The sequence below is a fragment of the Neophocaena asiaeorientalis genome, unplaced genomic scaffold (genome assembly GCF_003031525.2).
Source record: "Neophocaena asiaeorientalis asiaeorientalis breed wild unplaced genomic scaffold, Neophocaena_asiaeorientalis_V1.1 scaffold54, whole genome shotgun sequence".
In the NCBI taxonomy this organism is placed as follows: Eukaryota; Metazoa; Chordata; class Mammalia; order Artiodactyla; family Phocoenidae; genus Neophocaena; species Neophocaena asiaeorientalis.
This window is the reverse complement of record NW_020174938.1, coordinates 340,639-363,335: the sequence shown is the minus strand read 5'-3', so window position 1 is coordinate 363,335 and position 22,697 is coordinate 340,639. Positions and strand designations below refer to the sequence as shown.

General features: G+C 49.5%; 2 protein-coding genes across 3 annotated transcripts in view; one reads left to right on the top strand and one right to left on the bottom strand.

Moving 5' to 3' along the window:
• Positions 1–16,532, top strand: part of TSPAN3 (tetraspanin 3) — a 39,812-nt gene extending 23,280 nt beyond the window's left edge. The window contains exon 7 of one of the 2 annotated variants that reach the window (XM_024761778.1): positions 14,312–16,532. In XM_024761778.1, coding sequence (XP_024617546.1) covers positions 14,312–14,470 — 159 coding nt within the window. In that variant the 3' untranslated portion in view covers positions 14,471–16,532. Of the gene's footprint in view, positions 1–1,394; positions 2,299–14,311 lie in introns of those variants that run through there. The other variant, XM_024761779.1, reaches the window with a different exon arrangement.
• Positions 16,533–16,668: 136 nt separating this feature from the next.
• PSTPIP1 (proline-serine-threonine phosphatase interacting protein 1) overlaps positions 16,669–22,697 on the bottom strand; it is a 41,632-nt gene continuing 35,603 nt past the window's right edge. The window contains exons 10-15 of the mRNA XM_024761777.1: positions 22,594–22,692; positions 21,416–21,512; positions 20,785–20,875; positions 18,274–18,329; positions 17,945–18,078; positions 16,669–16,972 (exon numbers count right to left, since the gene is read on the bottom strand). Of these exons, the coding sequence (XP_024617545.1) occupies positions 16,841–16,972; positions 17,945–18,078; positions 18,274–18,329; positions 20,785–20,875; positions 21,416–21,512; positions 22,594–22,692 (609 nt within the window). The 3' untranslated portion in view covers positions 16,669–16,840. The remainder of the gene's footprint in view (positions 16,973–17,944; positions 18,079–18,273; positions 18,330–20,784; positions 20,876–21,415; positions 21,513–22,593; positions 22,693–22,697) is intronic.

Sequence of the window (22,697 nt, the reverse complement as noted above, 5' to 3'; positions counted from 1 at the left end):
TATGAAAAGTTAGAGCAGCAAATTAATTTATTTAGCTCTTTAGTACCTGTTTATATTTTGTAAGAAGCCAGGTCAAAAATTCTAGAATCGTTTCTTTTTTTTTTTTTCCTTTTTGCGGTACGCGGGCCTCTCACTGTTGTGGCCTCTCCCGTTGCGGAGCACAGGCTCCGGACACGCAGGCTCAGCGGCCATGGCTCATGGGCCTAGCCACTCCGCGGCATGTGGGATCTTCCCGGACCGGGGCACGAACCCGCGTCCCCTGCATCGGCAGGCGGACTCTCAACCACTGCGCCACCAGGGAAGCCCTAGGATCGTTTCTTTTTAATCCAGCTTAATCCTCTCGTTTATCCAAAATAACATGGTACTACTATTCCAGTTTGCTACCACAGAAGGATTAGGCCTTATTAAAATAAAATGATGAAGGAAAAGTGACCTTTAAAAAGTAATATGTATATAATACCACAGAGCCAAATGTAGATTTCAAAAATAGTAAATAATTGTGGAACAAAAACCTTTGAACTATACTTTTTAGTATCAGGATTGGTTTTCCCCCATAGGGCTTTTGGGCTACTCATTTATTGGGCTTTTCACTTTGTGGTTTGTTATAAAGTTTATTTCCCTCAAATCCAGATGCTTAAAAACACCACCATTAGGGCTTCCCTGGTGGCGCAGTAGTTGAGAGTCCGCCTGCCGATGCAGGGGACACGGGTTTGTGCCCCGGTCCGGGAAGATCCCACATGCCGCGGAGCCGCTGGGCCCATGAGCCATGGCCGCTGAGCCTGTGCGTCCAGAGCCTGTGCTCTGCAACGGGAGAGGCCACAGCAGTGAGAGGCCCGTGTACCGCAAAAAAAAAACCCCAAAAAACCCACCACCATTAAATTTGCTCACCATACATAGTCTTGATCATTCCGCTCCCTAGACCTTTGCTGTTCAGTATTGTAGCCACTAGCCACATATGTCTAAATTTAAATTAATTTTAATAAAATAAAAATTGCAACGCCTTAGTTGCGCTAGTTACATTTCAAGTGCTCAGTAGCCACACGTGGCTAGTGGCTGCCATATTTGACAGCTCAGTATAGACTGTTTGCATCACTGCAGAAAGTTCTTTCATACAGCACTGCTCTAGATTGAGATGGGAATGGCACTAGGAGAGACTTGATTCTCTGCTGGCTTCACAAATTGTTCTTAGGTGTGAAGCAGGGAAACTAAAACTTGGTACTTAGATCCTAAAAAGATAATGTATTCATTTGAAATTGCTTCCGTTACTGTTAGTGCTTTTTTGATGATTTGAGATCTTTGAACTTAGAAACAGTTCCATTGCCAACAAAGAAATACGCACTTGCTGTAAGAGGGTTTTCAGCCTTTTTTTTTCCATTGTTGTTTTCTTCCCACAGCTGCTGGGCATGCTGTGTGCCTGCATCGTATTGTGCAGAAGGAGTAGAGATCCTGCTTATGAGCTGCTCATCACCGGTGGAACCTATGCATAGTAGAAAACTCAAACCTGAGCTTTTTCAGTCTTGTTCTGATTTGGAAGGTGAATTGAGCAGGTCCACTGCTATTGGCCTCCTGAGTTCATTTAGTTAAAGCACACGTACACAGGTGTCGGACAGAGCAGTTTGGCTCTTCACGTGTCCACCTTCTTACCTACCCACCTGTGAGTTTCTTTTCCCCTGTTCTAGCTGACTCTCCATGTCCGTAAGTGTTTAAGTACGGTGGTAAATGTTCTAATCTCAGAACCATTTGCGAGTTGCGTAGTGTGGTAGAATTAAAGGCAGACATGAGCCTGCTTCTGTTACCTCCAAGCAGTAATGGGACTGCTGCTGAAGTATCACCGGGTCCTTTCAGTCTTCACAATGGAGAACTCTTGGCCAAAGGTTTTTGCGGGGAGGGGGAGACAGTCAGCTGTCTGGTTAAAGTTAATACCAGATGGTACCCCTCATCAGTGTCCTTTTAAAAAATATATACTATAGTTCAGTAAGATAGCAACTGTACAAAATGGCTAAAATAGATTTTAGAATCATACAGCGTGTATCTTGGTTCATCTTCAAAATCAGACTGATCTTTGAAACTAGCGGTTTTTAATCAAAGCTGGCTTTATAGGAGGAGTGTAATGTATGCACTACTGTTTTAAAACAATGAGTGTGTGCGTGTGTTTTTTTGTATGATTGAGCCCATTCATTGTAAGTCTAAACTCGTTAGAAATAATGTACCCATGTAGACTAGCAAAATAGTATGTATATGTGATCTCAGTTGTAAATAGAAAAATCTAATTCAATAAACTCTGTATCACCCCCTCAACATGTAGGTTTTAATTATTTGGAGATACTTCAATTGCAGAGCAGCAGTGTGTTTTAAATGTTGGTGCTATCTGCAGTTCATTATGCTTTGCATGTGTTTTAATTATATCTGTTGCTAAATTCTAAAGGCCTTGATATTCAAAAAACTACAGATGCTTTTCAGTCCAGTATATCCCACAAATATGGAGCACCTACTGTGTGCATGGCATTGGGGATACAGTGATGGTGCTGTCCTCTTCAAGGAGTGTGGAATGCTAGTATCAGAGACACACACAGAAGCAGATAATTTCCATACAGTGCAGTGATCGTAGTGGTAAAAGAATGGGAGCCCAAAGGAGGTGCCTGGAGAGGTCAGAGGCAACTTCCTGGAGGAGAGGCCCAAGCCCAGAGGCTGAATAGGCTTTGTGGGAGAGGGTATACAGGAATGTGAAATGGGATGGAAAGTGCAGGGAGCTACAAGTAACTCATTGTGCCTGGGGCTTAAAATAAAACGAAAAGAAGTTAAATTGGCAAAGCCCAGGTCCTCTAGGGTCTTATATGACATCCTGTGGAAGTCAGATTTTACTTGAAGGTAGAAGCAGCCATGTGTGAACGTGGTAGTGGTGCAGGCGGACCTGTCATAGGCGTCCCTGTAGCTGTGGAGATGGGCTAAAGGGGCCATGCGAGGCCTCAGTGAGGTGGATGTAGTAGTTTAGGAGAGAGCTCGAAGGCTCTTTGGAGTGGCGCCCTGTTGGTGGAGATGGTGTGGGGCGTGGACTCAGGAGGAATTAGGAGTCACGCAGAATGGCAGGATTTGATCATTGATTGGCCATGGGGCAGAGAGAAAGGGGAGGAAGGAAGGAATCTAGGATGAGTCCCACGTTTCTGGCTCAGTCAACTGGGGAAGCAGAATTGTTGCAGAGATATGGAGCCAGTAAGGACCACATCTAGGGACATGAGTTCATGTTCAGTTTTGGATCCATCAGTTTTGAGATGCCTAAATATTGTACAAATCTGTCCTGCCTGAAAATGGAGATGATGTGAGAAAGGAGAGGAGTAAAAACTAACTTCTGTTCACAAAGTGGAAGTTAACCAAAACATGCCTGATTTTAGAGAACTGTAGGAGATTTGCTGTGTTCTCTTGACCCATCGCATCTCTTGTTCCTACCCATTGCACGTTGGGCAAGAATGTTTTGCTTGTCTTTGTGGCCTTTGACTACCACCTTCCCCATTCCCCAGTCCTGTCTCTCCCCAGCCTTGCTTCCAGTTTTCCATATGTAGCATTCTATGGCTACCCTATCACAGGTTGGAGCTGAGGCGAGCAATAGCTGGACTGTGATCGTTGGTTGCCCTCAGCTCTTTCTGCGTTGACCTACCTAGCTGAGCCTCCACGGTAGGAAAATGCTTTGGGAAAATATGCCAATTGGTAACCCACTCCTTGAACTTCCCAAGAGGCTAATTCCACACCGCTGTCCTTCACTCATTCCCTGGCTTGCCTGATGAGAGAGAGCAGCATCCTCTCCTGTGCTCTGTCAGCGGGACCCAGATCGACCATGCTAACAGTGCAACCAGAAAGACAAGGGGAGATGGTAGCTCTGGGGCCATTTAAACCATTCTAATTCCTGCCAGCTTTAAATTGTGCTTAATACCTGTCATAGTCATGGAAATGCCTTTTTCCTTTGGAACCTCTGGATGGGTGATCTCTCCATGTTGACCAGGGCCATACAAATTCACCTTCTACCTGCTTCAGGGTCTTCAGGGTCTCTGCCATACCACATGGTGCTGAGACTAGGAGTTTGTGTTACCCTGAGACCCTAATCCCCAGGGCTATTCTCTAGAGCAGGGGTCCCCACCCCCTGGGCCACGGACCAGTAGCGGTCCATGGCCTGTTAGGAACCAGGCCGCACAGCAGGAGGTGTGCCGCAGGCAAGTGAACGAAGCTTCATCTGTATTTACAGACGCTCCCCATCGCTAGCATTACCGCCTGAGCTCCACCTCTTGTCAGATCAGCGCGGCATTAGATTCTCATAGGAGCGCGAACCCTCCTGTGAGCTGCACATGCGAGGGATCTAGGCTGCGTGCTCCTTATGAGCATCTAATGCCTGATGATCTGAGATGGAGCTGAGACGGTGATGCTAGCGGCTGCAAGTACAGGTTATCATTAGCAGAGAGGTTTGACTGCACAGAGACCATAATAAATTAATTGCCTGCAGACTTATGTCAAAACCCTATCAGTGAGTGGCAAGTGAAAACAAGCTCAGGGCACCCGCTGATTCTGCATTTTGGTGAGTTGTATAATTATTTCATTATATATTACAATGCAATAATAATAGAAATAAAGTGTACAGTAAATGGAATGCGCTTGAATCATCCTGAAACCATTCCCCTCCGCCCCCGGTCCATGGAAAAATTATCTTCCACAAAAGTGGTCCCTGGTGCCACAAAGGTTGGGGACTGCTGCTCTGGAGGGCAAAAGAGCCACTTTTTATGTCTGAATTTAATGAGTGAGCTCCCCCGCTGCACCAGTATTTCCCACCCTTGTCTGCACATTGGAATCACCCAGGGAACTTGGAGAATACAGATGCCTGGGTCCCAGAGCTTCGGAAGTGGCTTGGGGTGTCTAGAGTGCAGTGAAGGCTGAGAACTACTGCTGTAACCTGTTGCCTTTTTTTTAAAGTTAATTTTATTTGGAAATGCGGAGTTACAAAAGAGTTGCAGGAATAAGAATTGTACATACGAGGCCCAAATATCCTTTACTTAGATCCACTGAGTGACATTTACCCCATTTGATTTGTCATTTGTATTCTTGCATATGCTCTCTCTCTGCGCATGCATCATGGCCCTTTAACTCTAATACTTCAGCGGGTATTCCCTAAGAATAAAGATACTCTGTAACAACCCCAATACAGTTATCAAATTCAGTACATTTAACACTGATAAAATAGTTTAAAATACGATTCATATTCTAATTGATCTCATAATGTCCTTTGTAGAAGCTCACCCCCACCCAGTTCTAGATCTGGTCTAAGATCAAGTATTATAGGTAGTTGTCATGTCTCTTTGGTCTCCTTTAATCTGGAGCATTTCCATAGTTTTGTCACTTATGATATTGACATTTTGGAAGAATACAGTTTCTCCTTTTAAATGATGCCGCTCATTTTGGGTTTATCCGATGTTTCCTCTTGATTAGATTAGATTGAGTTTTGCATTCCAGGTGGCTGGAACACTATGTCATATGTCCTCTCAGGAAGCACAATGTCATCTGCCCCTCAGTGGTGATCTTAATTTTGATCACCTGGTGTATCATTCAGAGTCCAGTGAGGGCGAAAAAGTAAATAGGAAAACTTTAACATAAATAATTGTTAACTGAGTAAGAGGTAGTTAATGACTAAAAGGGAAAGAAGAGAGCTCTAGAGCGTCTGAATAGAAAACAGCTACCACACCGAAGATCAAGGGACGAGAAGACAAGGAAGGAACTTAGAACCTCAGAGGAGGGCCCTGTAAGCCTGACCAACAGGAACATGCTGCCTCCCCTGTGCTGCAGAATCAACTCCCTGGAGGTGCCTGTCGAGACATGAGAGCAAAGAACAATCGCTGTGGAGGATACTGCTGGGATCAAGGCCAGACTGAAACACTAATGGTCTCTTCCAGCCCTGCTTTCCCCTTCAGAGGCCCCTGTTGGCCAGCTGGTGAAGAGAAATGTAGTTTGCAGAGTCCCAGCTTCAGTGTGGCAAGGAAGGGAAAGGAAGGCAAGTTTGGAGCTAAGAGGCAACAAATTCATACCTAGCACACCTGGACAGGATGTTTTCCACTTTCTCCATGGTATAGTTATTGTTTTTCCCCTTCCAACTCAAGCAATCTCTGGAGGTATAAGACCATGTAAATATTCCACTCCTCACCAAACTTCTGCCTAGATTTAGCAAATATTGCTGACTCTGGCCTGATTCAATCTTTCCTATGATGATTGTTGTTTTAGATTCCATCTTAAAATGATGATTGTGAAATACTTTTTTCCAATTCAGCACTCCTTCCTCATTTACCAGTCTGCCCTCCCTCTCTCTTCCCCAATTATTTATTTTTATATATCTTATTTATATTCATTGTGAACTGATGGATTCTCCTTTTTTCAATGGTCTGTAATTCATTATTGTCCTTTTGTTTTTTGTTTTGTTTTTGATTCTTAAATAGTTCCAGATGTGACCAGTGGGAGCCCCTTTAAGTTGTCTCCTACATCCCAACATTTTTTTTAACACTTCTATTACTTCTGACATAACGAGATGTTCCAGATTCATCTTGTACCCACCTCCCCTCAGCCCTGGAATCGTCGTTTCTCCAAGGAGCCCTGGTCCCTGGCTCTAGCTGTACTCATCACTACAGGGGTGTCTTTGCTTCTCATTCTATCAGAGTTATCTTACTGCCTTTTAAAAGTTGTTCCTAATTTTTTAAACAAAAGTAATAGTGCTTTAAAAAATGTAAACCATACAGACACCTATAAGGAAAATGTGCCCACAGGTAAGCAAGTTTAGCAGTGATATGTACCCTTCTAAACTGTTTCTCTACATATACAAAAATAGACTTGGGGGGCTTCCCTGGTGGTGCAGTGGTTGAGAGTCCGCCTGCCGATGCAGGGGACACGGGTTCGTGCCCCGGTCCAGGAAGATCCCACATGCCGTGGAGCAGCTGGGCCCGTGAGCCATGGCCGCTGGGCCTACGCGTCCGGAGCCTGTGCTCTGCAACGGGAGAGGCCACAACAGTGAGAGGCCCGCGTACCGCAAAAAAAAAGCAAAAAAACCAGACTTGGTCATGGTTTGTGGTTTTGCTTTTTGCTATTATATGAATTCTATTCTATAGGTGCTCTTTTTTTCTTCTCAGCAAAATGTGTACTATTACCTGTATCAGTCTGTAGAATTTGTTCTTGCGTTTTGTTAGCTGCATAGATAGAGTAATAGTATGATTAACCAATGTACAGTGGACAGGCACTCGTTGATTCCAGCCTCACTGCAGTGAACACCTTCGTACACATGCTGTCAGGCATTTAGAATGTTTTTTTGATTTTAAAAAACTTTATTGAGGTGAAATTCACACAGCATAAAGTTAACATTTTAAAGTGAACAACTAAGTGGCGTTTAGTACGTTCACAGTATTGTGTGGCCACCCCCTCTATCTAGTTCCGAAGCATTTTCATTACCCTGTGTTCTACATCTTTGTGTGGATTCAAGGATAGATTCTTAGTAGTGGTTTACTTTGTACTTTTAGATACATCCAGTTACCCTCAGAAAAGTTATACCAGTTTATATTCCCACTAGCAGTATATGAAATTCTGCATTTTCCTACAGCCTTGTTGATACTTTGGGTATTGGAAGATTGTATGTTTCTAGAAATTTGTCTATTTCTTCTAAGTTGTCCAGTTTGTTGTCATATAACTATTCATAGTAGTCTCTTACGATTTTTTGTATCTCTGTGATTTTGGGGGTTATTTATCCTTTTTCATTTCTTACTTTGTTTGAGTCCTCTCTCTTATTTTCTTGATGAGCCTGACTAAAGGTTTTTCAATTATGTTTATCTTTTCAAAAAAAACGGCTCTTGGTTTCGTTGATCATTTCTGATGTTCGTTTGTTACGTTTTGGTCTCTATTTTATTTATTTCCTCTCTGATCTTTATTAGGCCCTTCCTGCTGCCGACTTTGGGCTTTCTTTATTCTTTTTCTAATTTATTTGGATGGTTGGTTAGGTTAGAAACAAGGTTTTTCTTGTTTCTTGAGGAAGGCCTGTATCATTATTAACTTCCCTCTTAGAACTGCTTTTGCTGCATCCCATGGATTTTGGAAAGTGGTGTTTCCATTTTCATTTGTCTCAAAGCATTTTCTGATTGTCTCTTTGATTTCTTCTTTGACCCATTGTATTTTTAATAGCGTGTTGCTTAGTCTCCATGTGTTTGTGCTTTTCCTGTTTTTCTTCCCGTAATTGATTTCTAGTTTCAGACTGTTATGGTTGGAAAAAAATGCTTGATGTAATTTCTATCCTCTTAAATTTGTTGAGACTTGTTTTGTGATCTATCCTGGAAAACATTCCATGTGTACTTGAAAAGAATGTGTATTCTGCTTTTTTTGGATGTAGGGTCCTGTAGCTATCTATTAAGTCCAACTGGTCTAATGTGTTACGACCACTCTTTCCTTACTGATTTTCTGTGTGGATGATCTCTCCGTTGATGTAAGTGGGGTCTTAAAGTCCCCTACTATTATTGTATTATTGTCAATTTCTCCTTTTATGTCTGTTAATATTTGCTTTATGTATTTAGGTGCTCCTGTAATAGGTGCATATATGTTAATGAGTGTTATATCCTCTTGTATTGACCCCTTTATCATTATATAGAGTCCTTCTTTGTCTTTTGTTACAGACTTTGTTTTAAAGTCTGTTTTGTCTGATATGAGTATTGCTACCTCTGCTTTCTTGTCATTTCCATTTGCATGAAATATCTTTTTCCATTTCCTCACTTACAGTCTTTGTGTGTCTTTAGCTCTGAAGGGAGTCTCTTATAAGCAGGATATAGTTGAGTTTTGTATTTTCGTCCAGTCAGCCACTCTGTGTATTTTGATTGGAGCATTTAGTCCATTGACATTTAAAATGATTATTGGTAGGTATGTACTTACTGCCATTTTATTACTTGTTTTTGTAGCTCTTCTATGTTCTTTTAGTCTCTTCCCTTGTGATTTGATGACTTTCTTTACTGGTATGCTTGTGTGCCTTTCTCTCTAGTTTTTGTGTGTCTATTTTAGGGTTTTGATTTGTGGTTACCATGGGGTTTATATATGCTGATCTGTAACTATATCTGCTTATTTCAAACAGGTAGTCATTTACATTCAAACACATTCCAAAAGGTGTATATTTTCTACTCCCTTCTCCATATTTTGTTTTTGATGTCCTATTTTGCATCTTCATGTTTATCCCTTTACTGATTGTTGTAGTTATAGTTGTTTTTACAGTTTTTTTGTTTGTTTTTTAATCTTCCTACTAGCTTATTTAAGTGGTTGATCCTCAGCCTTTACTATATATTTGCTTTTACTAGTGGGATTTCTCCTTTCCTGTAGATACTTCTTGTTGTAGCCTCTTCCTTTACACTTAGGGAAGACCATTTAACATTTCTTTTAGGGTTGGTTTAGTATTGATGAATTCTTAGTTTCTGCTTGTCTGACGAGTTCGTTCTCTCTCCTTCAATTCTAAATGATTATTTTGCTGGGTATGTGAGGTTGCAGATTTTTCCCTTTTTCGGCGCCTTTTTTTTTGCGGTACACGGGCGTCTCACTGCTGTGGCCTCTCCCGTTGCAGAGCACAGGCTCTGGACGCACAGGCTCAGCGGCCATGGCTCACGGGCCTAGCTGCTCCACGGCATGTGGGATCTTTCCGGACCGGGGCACGAACCCGTGTCCCCTGCATCGGCAGGCGGACTCTCAACCACTGCGCCACCAGGGAAGCCCTTTTTCGGCGCTTTGAATATTTAATCCCGTCTGGTCTGCAAGCTTTCTATAGAAAAATCAGCTGATAGCCTTATGGGGGTTCCCTTGTATATGACTCTTTATTTTTCTCTTGTTGCCTTTAGAATTTTCTCTTTAACTTTTGCCATTTTAATCATGATATGTTTTGGTGTGGGTTTGTTTGGGTTCATCTTGTTTGGGACCCTATGGGCTTCCTATATCTGGTTATCTGTTTCCTTCTTCAGGTTTGGAAAGTTTTCGTACATAATTTCATCAAATACCTTTTTGACCTTTATCTTTCTCTCTTCTTCAGCGACCCCTGTAACATGAATGTCGGTATGATTGATATTGTCTCAGAGATGCCTTAAACTGTTCTCATTTTTTACTGTTTTTTGTTTTTTTTTGCTGTTCTGATTGGGTGATTTCCATTATTCTCTCTTGCAGATCACTTTCACATTCTTCTGTATCACCTAACCTGCTGCTAATTCCTTCTAGTGTGTTATTCATTTCTGTTATTGCATTCTTCAGTACTGACTGGTTCTTTTTTATATTTTCTAGTTCCTTGTTAAAATTCCCACTGTGTGTATGTATTCTTTTTGCTAATTCAGTTAGCATTCTTATTACTAATGCTTTGAACTCTTTATCTGGTAAATTGTTTATTTCTGTTTCATTAGTTGTTTTTTGCAGAGGTTTTCGCTTGCTCTTCCAGTTGAAACAAACTCCTCTGTCTTCTCATTTTAACTTTCTCTGTCTCTGTGAAATTAGGTGAAACAGTTACCTACTGCAGTCTTGAAAAGGGGTATCCTTGTGTGGGAGCAACCCTATACAGTCTGCACATGCCCAGTGGCTTTGGTGGGGAAGCTAGGTCTGACGTGAACACAAGTCACATCTTTCTCCAGGGCATGCTGGCAGCTGTCACCTTGGTAGAAGGTGGGACTGCAGAGAGAGGGGCTAGGGCCAGAGCCAGGTGTGAGAGGTGATGTGCCTTATTCTCAATGGCTGTCACCATGCTATTAGGGGCAGGTTGGGTCTCAAGTTGCTGGAGCAGAAGTTCTGAGGGTCAGGTCCGAGCTAGCTCTGTTCCCTTTAAAGTGTGTGCCCTCTGATGCCATCGCTGGCACACTCACCCCAGAGCGGAGCAGTGCTGGCGCAGGCTGTGGCAGTTTGGCCACAGTCAGGGATCTAGACTGCTTCTGACGTGCTGCCTGTGTAAGCAACAGTAATGGCTGCCTCTCCCCTGTTCAGATGCTGCTCCACATCTGAGCCTCCTCTGTCTCTTCACTCAGCCGCTGCCATGCTCACCCTGGTGTGCAGCTGCACCTTAGAGCAAGTGGGGCGTGTGTGGGCACTTGGTGTGGGTCGGGCCTGGGCTGTGGAGGTCTGGCCATAGTCAGCAGACAGCTTCTGAATGGGCTGCCTGTGTAAGCGCCAGTCATGGCTGCCCCTGCCCTACTTAGACACTGCTCTGGGTCTGGGCTACCTTTGTGCCTCACAGACGAGCTTTCCTCTTGGCCAAGACAGCCCTTGCCCCAGTGTGGAGCTGCTTTTTGGAAAAAGTGAGGCCAGAGCTGTTGCTCGGCTCAGGCTGGGTGCATGCCAGCGCAGTGGTGGGAAACTGGTCAGAGACCTATGTAGTTTCAATCTGCCCTGTTTCAATAGTAAGCAAGTCTGTGCTTGTTCCTCATGAGTCGAGTCCAGGCTTCCCCCAGCCCTTCTGTTAGTGCCATCGGCCCTCCAGCCAACCAAGGGATCTCATCTTCCTGGGGCACCCAATATGTGGCTGGAACCGCTCACTCCACAGGAAGGATCTCTGCCCGTGTAATCTCCGTGCTTGTTTGAGTCCCCTCCCGAGGGCACAGGTCCCAACCTGATCACTTCTCTTACCTTCCTGCCTGATTCTTTGTGCATCTTTCTTACAGCCTTGGTTGCACAGGAGTCTTTCTGCCAGTCTCCAGTTAATTTTCAGTGAGCATTGTTCCACATGTAGATGTATTTGTGATGTGTTCACTGGGGGAGGTGAGTCCCCCATCCTACTCTACCATCTTGATCTGTTTTTGACACTTTGGATATTATCAGCCTTTACCTTTTCTTCCCATCCAGTAGATGAAAATATGTATGTCTTTGACTCTTAGCTAGGACTCTTAAAGCTGTTTCAGCCATTTGTATCTCCTGGATTTCCAGTTTGTATCATCTGCCCAGTTTGATAGGTTTTTTTTGGGTTTTTTTTTTGCAGTACGTGGGCCTCTCACTGTTGTGGCCTCTCCCGTTGCGGAGCACAGGCTCCGGACGCACAGGCTCAGCGGCCATGGCTCACGGGCCCAGCCGCTCCGCGGCATGTGGGATCTTCCCGGACCGGGGCATGAACCCGTGTCCCCTGCCTCGGCAGGCGGACTCTCAACCACTGCGCCACCAGGGAAGTCCTGATAGGTTGTTTTTGTTTTTCTTATAGATTTGAACAGAGTTAAGTTTACTTGGGAAACTTTTCTGTGAAACTCAATGTCTGTTGCTACTGTGAATGGGGTAATGTTGCTGATACATTTGCTAATTGGTTACTGTTGGTGCGAAGGAGCCCCTACTTTTTGGATACTTGATCTTATATGCAGCATCCTTGCAGTTCTTGAAAATAATTTGCATGTTCTGTGTGGTTCTTTATTGCAGTGTCCCTGAGATTTCCTGAGGGTACTGTGCAGTACCTTGCAGAAATTTTCTGTGTTTACCTACTGAATACCTTTTTGGACAGGGCTGAGTACATGGCTAGTCGTGGGGGAAATTAACTCATACACAGGTCCTGGTCTCTTGAGTTTATCCACTGAAAGTAAAATAGATACAGAATTTATAATAGGATAGAAAAGAGACTTGTTTATGTTTGTATCCCCAGCACCATAGTGGGACACTCAGTGTCTGAAATGTCACTATGGTGCCATAAGAAGATGGTTTTCAAACTTTCTTTTTTCAGCTGAAGAGCCCATTAGCTAGAAAAGTTCTCAATGTTCGAAATATTTATGCTCAAGCTCAGCTGGCAGAGAATTGGATTCAGTTCATCTAAGGTGTGACCAAAGCATCAACATTTAAAAAAAACTTGTTAGGTGATTCCATTGAGCAGCCAGGGATGAGAACCACTGCTGGTCCAATAGGTAAACTCTACAAGTAGAGCTTGAAATGGAGTGGGAGTGCTGCTTCTCCTCCCTTTGGCCCCTGCTAGGGCTTTGTAGAGCACAGTTTGAAAGCCACATCCCTGTGGTCTTGAGAATCGTGTGAGGGTGCTGAGGATGGGGTGCCCACTTGCTGGTGGTGACCTTGTTCTGGGCCTGTGCTGCTGCTTCACATGCCAGGATGGGAAATAGGCAGATATTCTGGTTCAGCCAGACGGAGCCTAACGGCTACCCCTGTGCTGAGGTTGCCAGGCCTGAGAATAGCTGTGGGAAGGTGGTTGGAGTTAAGTGTTAGACCCCAGTGGTGCATGTGTCCAGTTCGGTCAAATAGTGCATTGCTTCTCCTTTCCTCCTTGTCACCTTTGGGAAGGAATTACCGACATAACCAACACTCTCCAGAGGGCACGTTAAGTGAGGATGCTATACCAAGCGCAAAGCTACTGTTGATTATAGCCAAGATTTGGAGGTGGTGGACTTTTTTATTAAAAATGATCATCTCATGCTTTTAATTAGCGCTTATATCTAATTTTGAACTTTACAAGGATAGCAACTTACACAGGGGCTTATTGCACCCATCTTACTGATGATGATACTGAGGTCCAGAGAAGTTGTACCTTGCCTAAGACCACACAAGGAAGCATGAGCGTGGATTCAGACCCTGATAGTCTGACTTCAGAGGCCATGCTTTTCCTCCTGCTCCATTCTGGCTTTGAGCAGCCCTCTGTCAAGAAGTGGGCCGCAGTTATTTATACACCCAATTACACACACACCAGCAACCTCTTTATCTGTCACCATCTCCTCTGCTGGGAAGGCTGTCTGTCCAGCTGAGGTTGTGACCTGGTGCACAGAGATTGGAGAAGGCTGCAGAGGCAATGAATCTGACTTAGATTCATTCGTGGGTTTCTTTTTTCCTGGTATAAATTGTGACCCCAGAGTTGCTTTTGTCAATTCTATTCTCTGGCTGCCTAAATGACCGGAGTGCAGGCTCTGTTATCTAACACTCATTACCCATCACCCTCCAGGACTGTAGACACTGCGGCACCTATCAGAGATGATGATAAATATCTAGGCCAAAGGTTTTTAAAAAAATCTTTGCAGTTGAATGGAATGCTCAATCAAGATGACAAGGTATTTTCAAGGAATAAATAAAGCACTGATAACCTAACTTTCTCCTCTTTTCTTTCCTCTTGGCTGCCCATATATGATCTGATGCCAGTGGTCAGTCTACTTGGCTGTCCTGCCTCTTCTGGGCCTTTGCGCAGACTTTGTCCCTGCTGCTACTCCTCCTCCACCTTCTAGTCCACCTGGGAAGGGGAATCGCTTCTCATCTCCTTCCTTTCCACTCTTTCCATTCCTGGCTCACATCCTGTAAGTTACCAAGTCCTGTTGATCTGTTTCCCTCGTTCTTCCAGAATTGCTCTCCAGCCCAGTTGCCACTTCCTGGAGAAGCCACCATCATCTCTGTGTTGGACGGCCTGCACCTGGTCTCCCGGTCCTACTCGTGCCCTACTCACTGTCTACCTTGTATCAGAGGGGCAATAGTGTCTCTGTACTACTTCTGGGGTGAGTGAGCTCTTTGACAGCACCCCCTTATCTTAGTACCCACCCCCCCATTTTCAAATACAGTGTCAGTCACACAGAAGTCATCAAAATACCTTGCTTGATTGAATTACTTCTGACAGCTCTCATATCTGGCTGTCCTGGGCAACGTTTCTGGCCCAGGCAAGCATTTGTGTAAGCAGGGCTTTAGTCACTGACTTCTCTCTCTCTCCTTCAGGGAGCATAAAAGCAAGCGCAAGTTTACATTTTTCTTTCCAAACATCCCTATTTATAAACCTCAGCTGTGTCAGGGACAGGTATGGTCATTTGGTCAGTTCACTTGTACAATATGCTTTATAAAAGACAATTTATTTACATTTCAGGAAGGATTTAAGCCTCAGTCTGATTTTTTTCAGAGGCCCAAAGCCCTTTCCCACCCCGTCTGCCATACACCCTCTGGCGGAAGCAGTGGTGGGGTGGCATCTAGCGGAGGGTAGTTGGAGCTGTGCTTCCAGGACCCTACCCTGCACCCAGGGGCTGCCCTGTGCCTTTTCACCTCTGCCTGGTCCCAGCATGAATAACACTGGGTGGAAACAACCCTTTCATGCTTTGTAGACTTTCGAGGTGTTCTCACACCTGAGTCTGAGGTCAGAGGCCACAGTCCGGCCATTCCCCCTCCTTGACCAGGTGTCATGTTTGCTTAATCAAACCCACTTTTTTGCTTAAGTGATGAAGATAAGGGCATAAAGATGGACGTCTGCAATAAACAGAGGAACAGCCCTCTTTACCAGCCCCTCCTGGTCATCTTCCTAGGGCAGAGCTTGGTCAAAGGCCTCATTTTTGCTACTGTGGCATCTGATGTTTGCCTGAGCACGTGGAATGTTCCTCCGTATGGCTGCCAGGTGGACGGCTGGCCAGGCAGAGCCAGGACCCGTGGGAAGCCACAGGTCCACGGCAGGCTTCCGTGGGTGCCATGAGCTCCCAGTCACAGAGATGTTGAAGCTGACAGGAGTGCCTGGTGCCCAGTCGTGCAGGACGTCAGATTAGATTCCCCCAGAGTCTCTTCTAGTTCTAAATCCTGGAGAATTTAGTGATGCCCCTCGCTCCCTTCTCTGTCCCTGCCATCACAGGCAGGCAGGAGCAGAAAGGAACCCCCCTCTTTCCTTTCCTGGAACAACTTCCCCTTTTCCTTGGCTTATCTTGGTCACTTGTTCCCAGAAGCCTCAGGACTGCTTGGCACATCAGGACGTTTCCTGTACTGCCGCCAGCTTTCTGGTCTATCTGTTCCCCTCCACCAGGTCAAGGGCCCCTTGAGTAAAGCCAGTGTCTGAGGCATTCCTCCTCTTGAGCTCACAGGGGGTGGGCCACAAAGGTTAACGAACGAGCAAGCGAAGTGATGAAGTCCCAGGGAAGGTGGTCTACGGGGACAGTAACAGGCTCACTCAAGGTGTGCCCAGTGGAGGAGGCCCCCCCGCATGTCTGGCCCTGAGTCGGCTGGCCTGCTGTGCTGGCAGAGTGTTGGGGCTCCCACAGGCAAGCGCTGGGGAGGCCTAGGACTGCGGTGCGGCCGGTTCCCACTGGCTCTCCCCCCCCGCAGTCACTCCCCAGGCCCTTGGCATGGCTGGAGCAGGGCCGTGGCAGGCCTTGGGCAGCAGTAGAAGTTACGTTTCTGGGGCCAAAAAGACAGGCTGGAGAGCACCAAGAGCGGAAGAAAAGCTTGGCCACCTCTGTGCCCAGGTCAGCCCGCATAGACTCCAGGCCTGCCTAAGCAACAATGCCACAGCCCCTCCGCCTCGGCAGGCCTGTCACCTGTTTCCTGCCTGGAACTAAGCTTGGCTCATCCCCAGAACGTTCCAGGTGTCCCTCCTCCCTGTGCTCACACACCTGCCCTGTCCTGCTGCTCTTGCCTTCCCTGTGTTCTGTCTGCTGCTGCCCTGGTCTAGTGCCTCTGCCCCAGGAAGCCTGGTCTCCCCATCCCAGCTGTCCCGAGCGTCTCCTTGCCCCTACCCCATCCTCCCTGACCGCTGCGGCCTTCTCCCATTGCCCGCTGTGAACGTGTCTCCCTGGCAGTTCCCCGGGACCCAGGGCTGGGGTACCTCCCCATCCCCAGCAGACCAGGGACAGACCTGAGCTGGGGCCTCAGTGACAACACTGCAGGTGGGGAGCTCTGCTCTCCTGGGCTTCTCCCCTCCTTTGCCTCCTCCGAATTGAGCACTTGGACACGGGTGCAAGGAGGAAAAAGAGCGCTCCTTTATTCCCTGTGGGAAGGACTGCTCGGGAGCAGCCGGTACCTTTCCTGAGGGTAGGTTCTGTCTTGAGGCCCCTGCGAGGCCAGGGCAGCGGTGGGGGCACTGCTGGCCCCGTGGACAGGCCAGGTCCAGGCGGGGGCTACTGCCCTTTCCTTAAAGCTTCTCCAGGTAGGAGCCAGGGACAAAGCCACGCTGCCCATTCCGTTGCACTGTCCACCAGCCATCCTCCCCTTCCTGGATGACCTCCAGGATGTCCCCTGCAGAGATGTTCAGCTCATCGGAATTCTGGGCAAGAGAATGAAAACACATCAGGCTGAAGGGGGCCTGCTGGGAGGGCCTCTGGTCAGGCGTTCCCCCAACCCCAGGTGGTAAATGCCAGCCTGTTTCCCAGATGGGCTGTCAGCTGAGACATGCTGGCCTCCTGGGGCTGCAAGACAAGGCCACTCTGGGCTAAGGCAGCCCTGGAGACATAGGGTGTGGGGTGCCTCGTGGGGCTCAGCGTCTTGTCCCCTCTGGTTTGTCATTGTGGGCCTCCCACACAACCTGGGGCTTCTTCCCCCGCTTTACCTCCCTGCCAATCCCTTCTTCCCCTCCCTGCTTCAGACGCTGCAACCCAGCAAGTCAGGTGTGTTTGCCACGCCCGCACCTCTGCTAGCCCTTGTCATACAGGCACACCATCATTCTCCTGGGCTGTCTCCCTGTCCAGGGACCAGGCTTCGGGAGTCAGTGCAGCCCGCCGAGCCCCGAGGAGATGCTTGGCCTCAGTCCCAGTGGATCTGGAGTCCAGCTCTGTACTCCCTCACCTCAAACTGGGAGCAGATTAGACTCTTTGGGGATCTGGGCACAGCTGCCCTGTGGCTCCTTTACTCATCCTCCACTTGTGGGCTTCAGAAAATCAACCCTGGCACAGCTGAGGGCCTCGTTCCGACCATGGCTTGTTCTGGGCGCCCGTGGTCACGGAGAACAAGGCCCTCACCCGTGGGTGCAGAGCCTGATCCTCAGACCGCTTCCTCAGATAGCTGCAGCTCTGCCAGCTGCTGCACACGCGCACACCTGCCTGTACACCGCGTGTGCTTGTGACCAAGGCCCTCGTGCCGTTCATCATCTTTCACTCAGCACGTCCGCACTGGGCCCCGCCCAAGGGCCAGGTGCTGTTCTAAGGGCACCCACCCCAGCCCACTCAGTGCATGTGCCTATGTGCGAGCACACCCTTGGGCATGCTGGTGCCCTCCCAAGGAGGGGAGGGCGGGGCCTCACCTGGGCTGTGTAGTCATAGAGCGCCCTGTAATCCTGGGCTGGCAGGGTGTGGGGTCCTGGCACCTCCTGCACAGCGATGGCGGCATAGACACCCTCATTCCGATCAGAGGTGGGAGTCAGGGTCTCTGTGGAGGCTGAGAGCAGGGTGAGGCCTGGCACCCGCCCCTTACAAAGAACAGTGGTCCCTGGAGGCCCCCCTGACGTGCAGCTTCCCCAGACTTGGCCCAGCCTCTTCCCAACCCCCAACCTCCCAGCTGTTGGAAGGCCCATCTGTGCTAAGTAGGCATCCTCCCCTTCACCCCAGGTTGACAGTTGTCACCCCCAATTACCCGCAGAAGCTGCTGACGATGTTGTTTTGGGACTTCCATGCAGCAGCCCAGAGAACCTGGGGACAGGGAGGAAAGCAGGTGAGTCGGGGTGGGATGGGGGGAGTAGACGAGGCAGGGAGCCCACAGGGCTCCAGGGCTGGGGTTGCCCCTAGCCTCCAGGCACAGATGTGATTTATGGGGTGCCTCTCACCATGAGGGCTCCCTAAAGAGTGGTCCAGTGGCTCTTGCCCAGCCGCACTCTCCCAGTCCCTCACCCTGTAGACATCTTCTCAGTACCTGCTCCCTGCAGGGCCTAACTGGGGGCTCTAAGACCTCTGTGCTCCAGGGCCCAGGCCCTACACCCACCAGGCCCCTGCTCCAGCCTCCCCTATGGGCAAAGGAGCTGCCCCCTAGAGCTTGGCCCACTCACACCTCGCTAGGACCTTCACCAGCCTGGGCAGCCCAGCCGCTCCCTGACCACACAAAGTGAGGTCCAGGAGGCAGTGCTGGGCTAATTCACCCCTTACCTTGTGCCTGGCTCAGACCTGGACTGAGCTGGAGTCATGGAAGTTTGTTGAATAAAAGAGAGAAAAAAAAGGCAAGAATCAAGAGGCAGAGGCAGACACTGGGGTACCTAGTAAGGAACCAGATGTGGGTGCCCCGAAGCAGACAGTGCTAAGGGCTAAATGAGTAGAGGCTGATGCTACTTCCCCCGCTCAGGAAAGGCTTCCTGGCCTGGTGGGGTCAAGCCAAGTCTGCAAAGACTCAACTTTATCAGGTAGAGACTGGAGTGCAAGGCATTGCCGGTGAATGGGAGAGGAGTGCAAAGGTGCAGATTGTACCGACAGAGGAATTTGGGAAGTGGAGTGGACCAGTTTGGGGTGTACAGGAGATAAGACTGAAATAGGGACCAGGCCAGACCCCCCAGGGGTCTTGAGTGCCCAGTAAGGGGCTGGGCCCGTAGGAGGCTGTTCTGTAGTGCCAGGTGGGACACAGAGACCTTTCCCAGGGTGGGAGAATCCGGGACCCCCCGCCCCCTTGCAGGGTTTGTGGAGCTGAGGGCCCAGGATGGAAACACATGGACAGGCATGCGTGGACTTGGCACACGTGGGAAGGCCTGATGCTAACTTGGGCCCTGCAGACTTAGTGCCTGTGGCACTCCTGCCCCTGCCAGGTAGGGTTAACCCAGCAGGGCTGGGGCTGGAGGAGCAGCTCGTCGAGGCTGTGTGTGCCAGGGCTGTCTGCGCTTTTGACTCCGTTCCTTTGTCCACTCACTTCCTAGCCAGTGGCCCCTGCCCCTCCCCAGCCCTGCCTGGCTTCTGGTCCCTACACGGTGGTCCCTGCCTGTCCCCTGCAACAGCCAGGCCTCTGCCTGTGCGACCTCTTTCCCTCTTTATCTTTCATCCTCATCAGACCCCTTTCTGTCCTTTCTTGATACTGCCCCAGCTGAGCTCTTCTGTCCCGTTGTTTAAGTGACCACGTGTGTTGGGATCTGGGTCCTCACTGGGAGTGCAGGGAGGTCTGAGTCCCCTAAGATTTTGGAATGATAGCGAGGGTAGGAATGCCCTCCTCCTGGGGTTCTTACTTTCTCAGGGTTCCCAGAGGAGCATGCCATGGTGCCCACAAGCCTCTGCCTCCCAGGAGCCTTCCTGCAGGGCGGCTCCAGAGGCCTCAGAAATGAGCTGTCCTCAGAGGACTGGGAGCCTGTCACCTCCACCCCACCCGCCTCTCAAAGGCAGGGCCTTCTCTGCAGTGGGTTGGAGGGAGGGAGGAGGTCACGGAGGCCTGGGGGTGGGGGTGGGGCGCAGGCACCATGTGAAGCCCATGGATGCTCCTAGATGTGTACAGATGGGGAGCTCAGGGAACTGGCTCCTGGGCAGGGGGGCTCCCTGAGCAGGCCATGGCGCTCCCAGTGGGCTGTCACCGTCGTCACCCAAGGCCTGAACCAAGAGGGTCCTTAGGTCTGAGTCTGCCCCCAACACGCATAGGCCCCGGGCCTAGAGGTGTGTGACTTTGTGCAAGTGACATGCTGGGGCCTGACACCAGGACCCTGGCACCTACCACAGCCAGGCCAGGGAAGGGGCCCTGGAAAAACCTGGAGAATTCTCCAAGAGTACTGGCTGTAGGGCCTTCTCCTATGCCCTGATCCCATGCCAGTGGGAGAGGGTTGCCACTGCAGCCTGACTGTCCAAGGCTCCAACCAGGCTAGCAGCAGAGCCCAAGCGGTCAGCCAGCCTGGGGTCTCCCTGGAGCTCTGAGCATAGTCGCTAGTGAATAAGGGAGCTGTGATTCTTTAATGCCTAGGTCACCTCGGGCTGAGGGTGTCATGAGATTAGATTGAGCCTGTCTTGTCCCCGAAGAGTGCCCAGCACCTAAAGCCTGGCACCAGGCACATAATAGATGCCCAATAAATACATGTGGAAGAGTCAGTTGCAGGAGGAGAGGCTGGCCTCCCTCCCTGGCAGCCCCCGTTCCCCACCCCTGGCCCCACCCTCCGTATCCCGTCCGGCTGGCACCCAGCAGGCGGCTCACCTCTTTATCATGCCACAGGACGGCTGAACACCAGGGCTGCTGGACAACGGGGCCACCTCCCGATCATAGTAGTTCTGGTAGGGCACCGGAGCTGCAGGCAGCAAGCGCATGAGGCCGAGGGTGGCAAGGGCAGGGCAGGGAGGACCTGTGCCACTCGGCACCCCATCCTCTCCCCATCCGGAGACCCAGACTGGGGCCCCACCTTACCATCCTTGCCCTGGCCACCTTGGTGTTTGAGGACAGGGCCTGCTCCCTTCCTAGAGATATCTCACTGTGGGTACCACCAAGACCGAATAGTCTAGACTCAAGATTTAGTGGTACCAAGCAGGCTGGAGCAGGTGCTCTGGAGAGGCTTTCTGCCTCTGCCCCTATCCTCATCTCCCCCTCCAGTGTCAGTGTTCTTAAGCTCTGTTCATCCTCTATCTTGGATGAGGTGGCAGGCTAAGGACCCAACCAGGGGACTGCACTGTCCCTGACCCCTTCCCCGGGCCTGGCCAAGGCTTCTCCACCCAGAAAGGAGCTGTGAGCCACCCCAGTTCTGTCCTGGCAGTTGAGGCTCAGAGAACCTGGGCCAGGCCTAGGGAAGGCGGGCCTGGACCCAGAGGCTGTGCTGCCCGTACGTGGGCCTCACCTGGGGGCTCAGTGCCCGTGCTCTTGGCCTGGATGAAGCTGTCTATGTCGGCATCCACACTGCAGCCTTCTAGCGTCACTCGCACCTCTTCGTAGAGCTGGGGGCAGGGAAAAGCAGAGGCTGAGGGGCCAGGCCTCACCTCCATGCCCACATTGTCAAGCCTGCCCCCACTTCGGGTCTGAACTCTGACCAGGGGCCTTGAGGTGTAACTGCCCCAGGCCTGCCTGAGGGGTTAGAGCCCTGGCTGACAGCTTCTCCTGTTTCCAGAACACCTACTGTGCACAAGTTCCTTTGCAAGGGATTTACCCCACTCCTGTTCTCTGAGGTAGACACTGCTTCCTCATTTTACAGATGAGGAAATTCAGAGGAGAGTGACTTGCCCAAGGTCACAAAGCAGGAATTCAGTGTGCTGGGCTTTGGATCCGGTATGAGAGGATTCAGAGCCCACACTCCTTCCTCCGCTACAAGTAGGTCACCAGGTGGGCTCAAGTCATTTGGGGAGAAAACCCCCAAAACTCCTCACCCCATAGGCAGAAGGGGTTAGGCAAGTAACAACAGCGGGCATCAGGGAGTCAGGGCTGCCATGAGAGAGGGAACTTATGGCTCTAGGACTGCAAGGCCCCTGGCAAGGGAGGTGGCGGCCCCTCTCTGCTGAGGAGGACTCACCCAGCCCACCGGGCATGTAGAGCTCAGTAAGGGGGAACCAGGACACCCTGGAGATGTCTAGAGACAGAAGAGGGACTGGACCTTGGCTCCTGCAAGCGCCAGGCCTGGAGCAGGGCAACCGAGGGTCCCCCAGCCTCTCTGCAAACCTCTGAGGTGCTGTGTCCACCTCCCTTCCGCATCCCAGCAGAGGGAGCATGTGCTCTGTGGCTCTGATAGCAGAGCCAAGGCCTTGGAGCAGGGGTGAGCAGAGAGGGCAGATGCCAGGGTAACCACAAAGCCCAGTCTGCAGGCAGAGAGGCTGTGGCCTTTTGTGGTACTGAGCTCCCTGTACTCGGGGCCTGGGGCAGCGGCTCAGCACTGAGGTCGGAGACCCCTGAGGCCAGGGCTCGGACCACAGAGGACTAGGTATTTGCTGACAGGCTCAGGTGGACCTGGGTGCGCCATTGCTAGGAGGCTGCCCTCTCCTCACGCCCCCCTCCCACTCCCTACCCCTCCCTGCCCTCAGCCCCTACCTCATCATCCTTGACGCACTGCATGGAGAGCTGGTTGCAGTGCACCCACAGAGCATTGCGGAGGATGGTCAGCCGGTCAAACTCTTGCAGCTGAATGGCCTTGG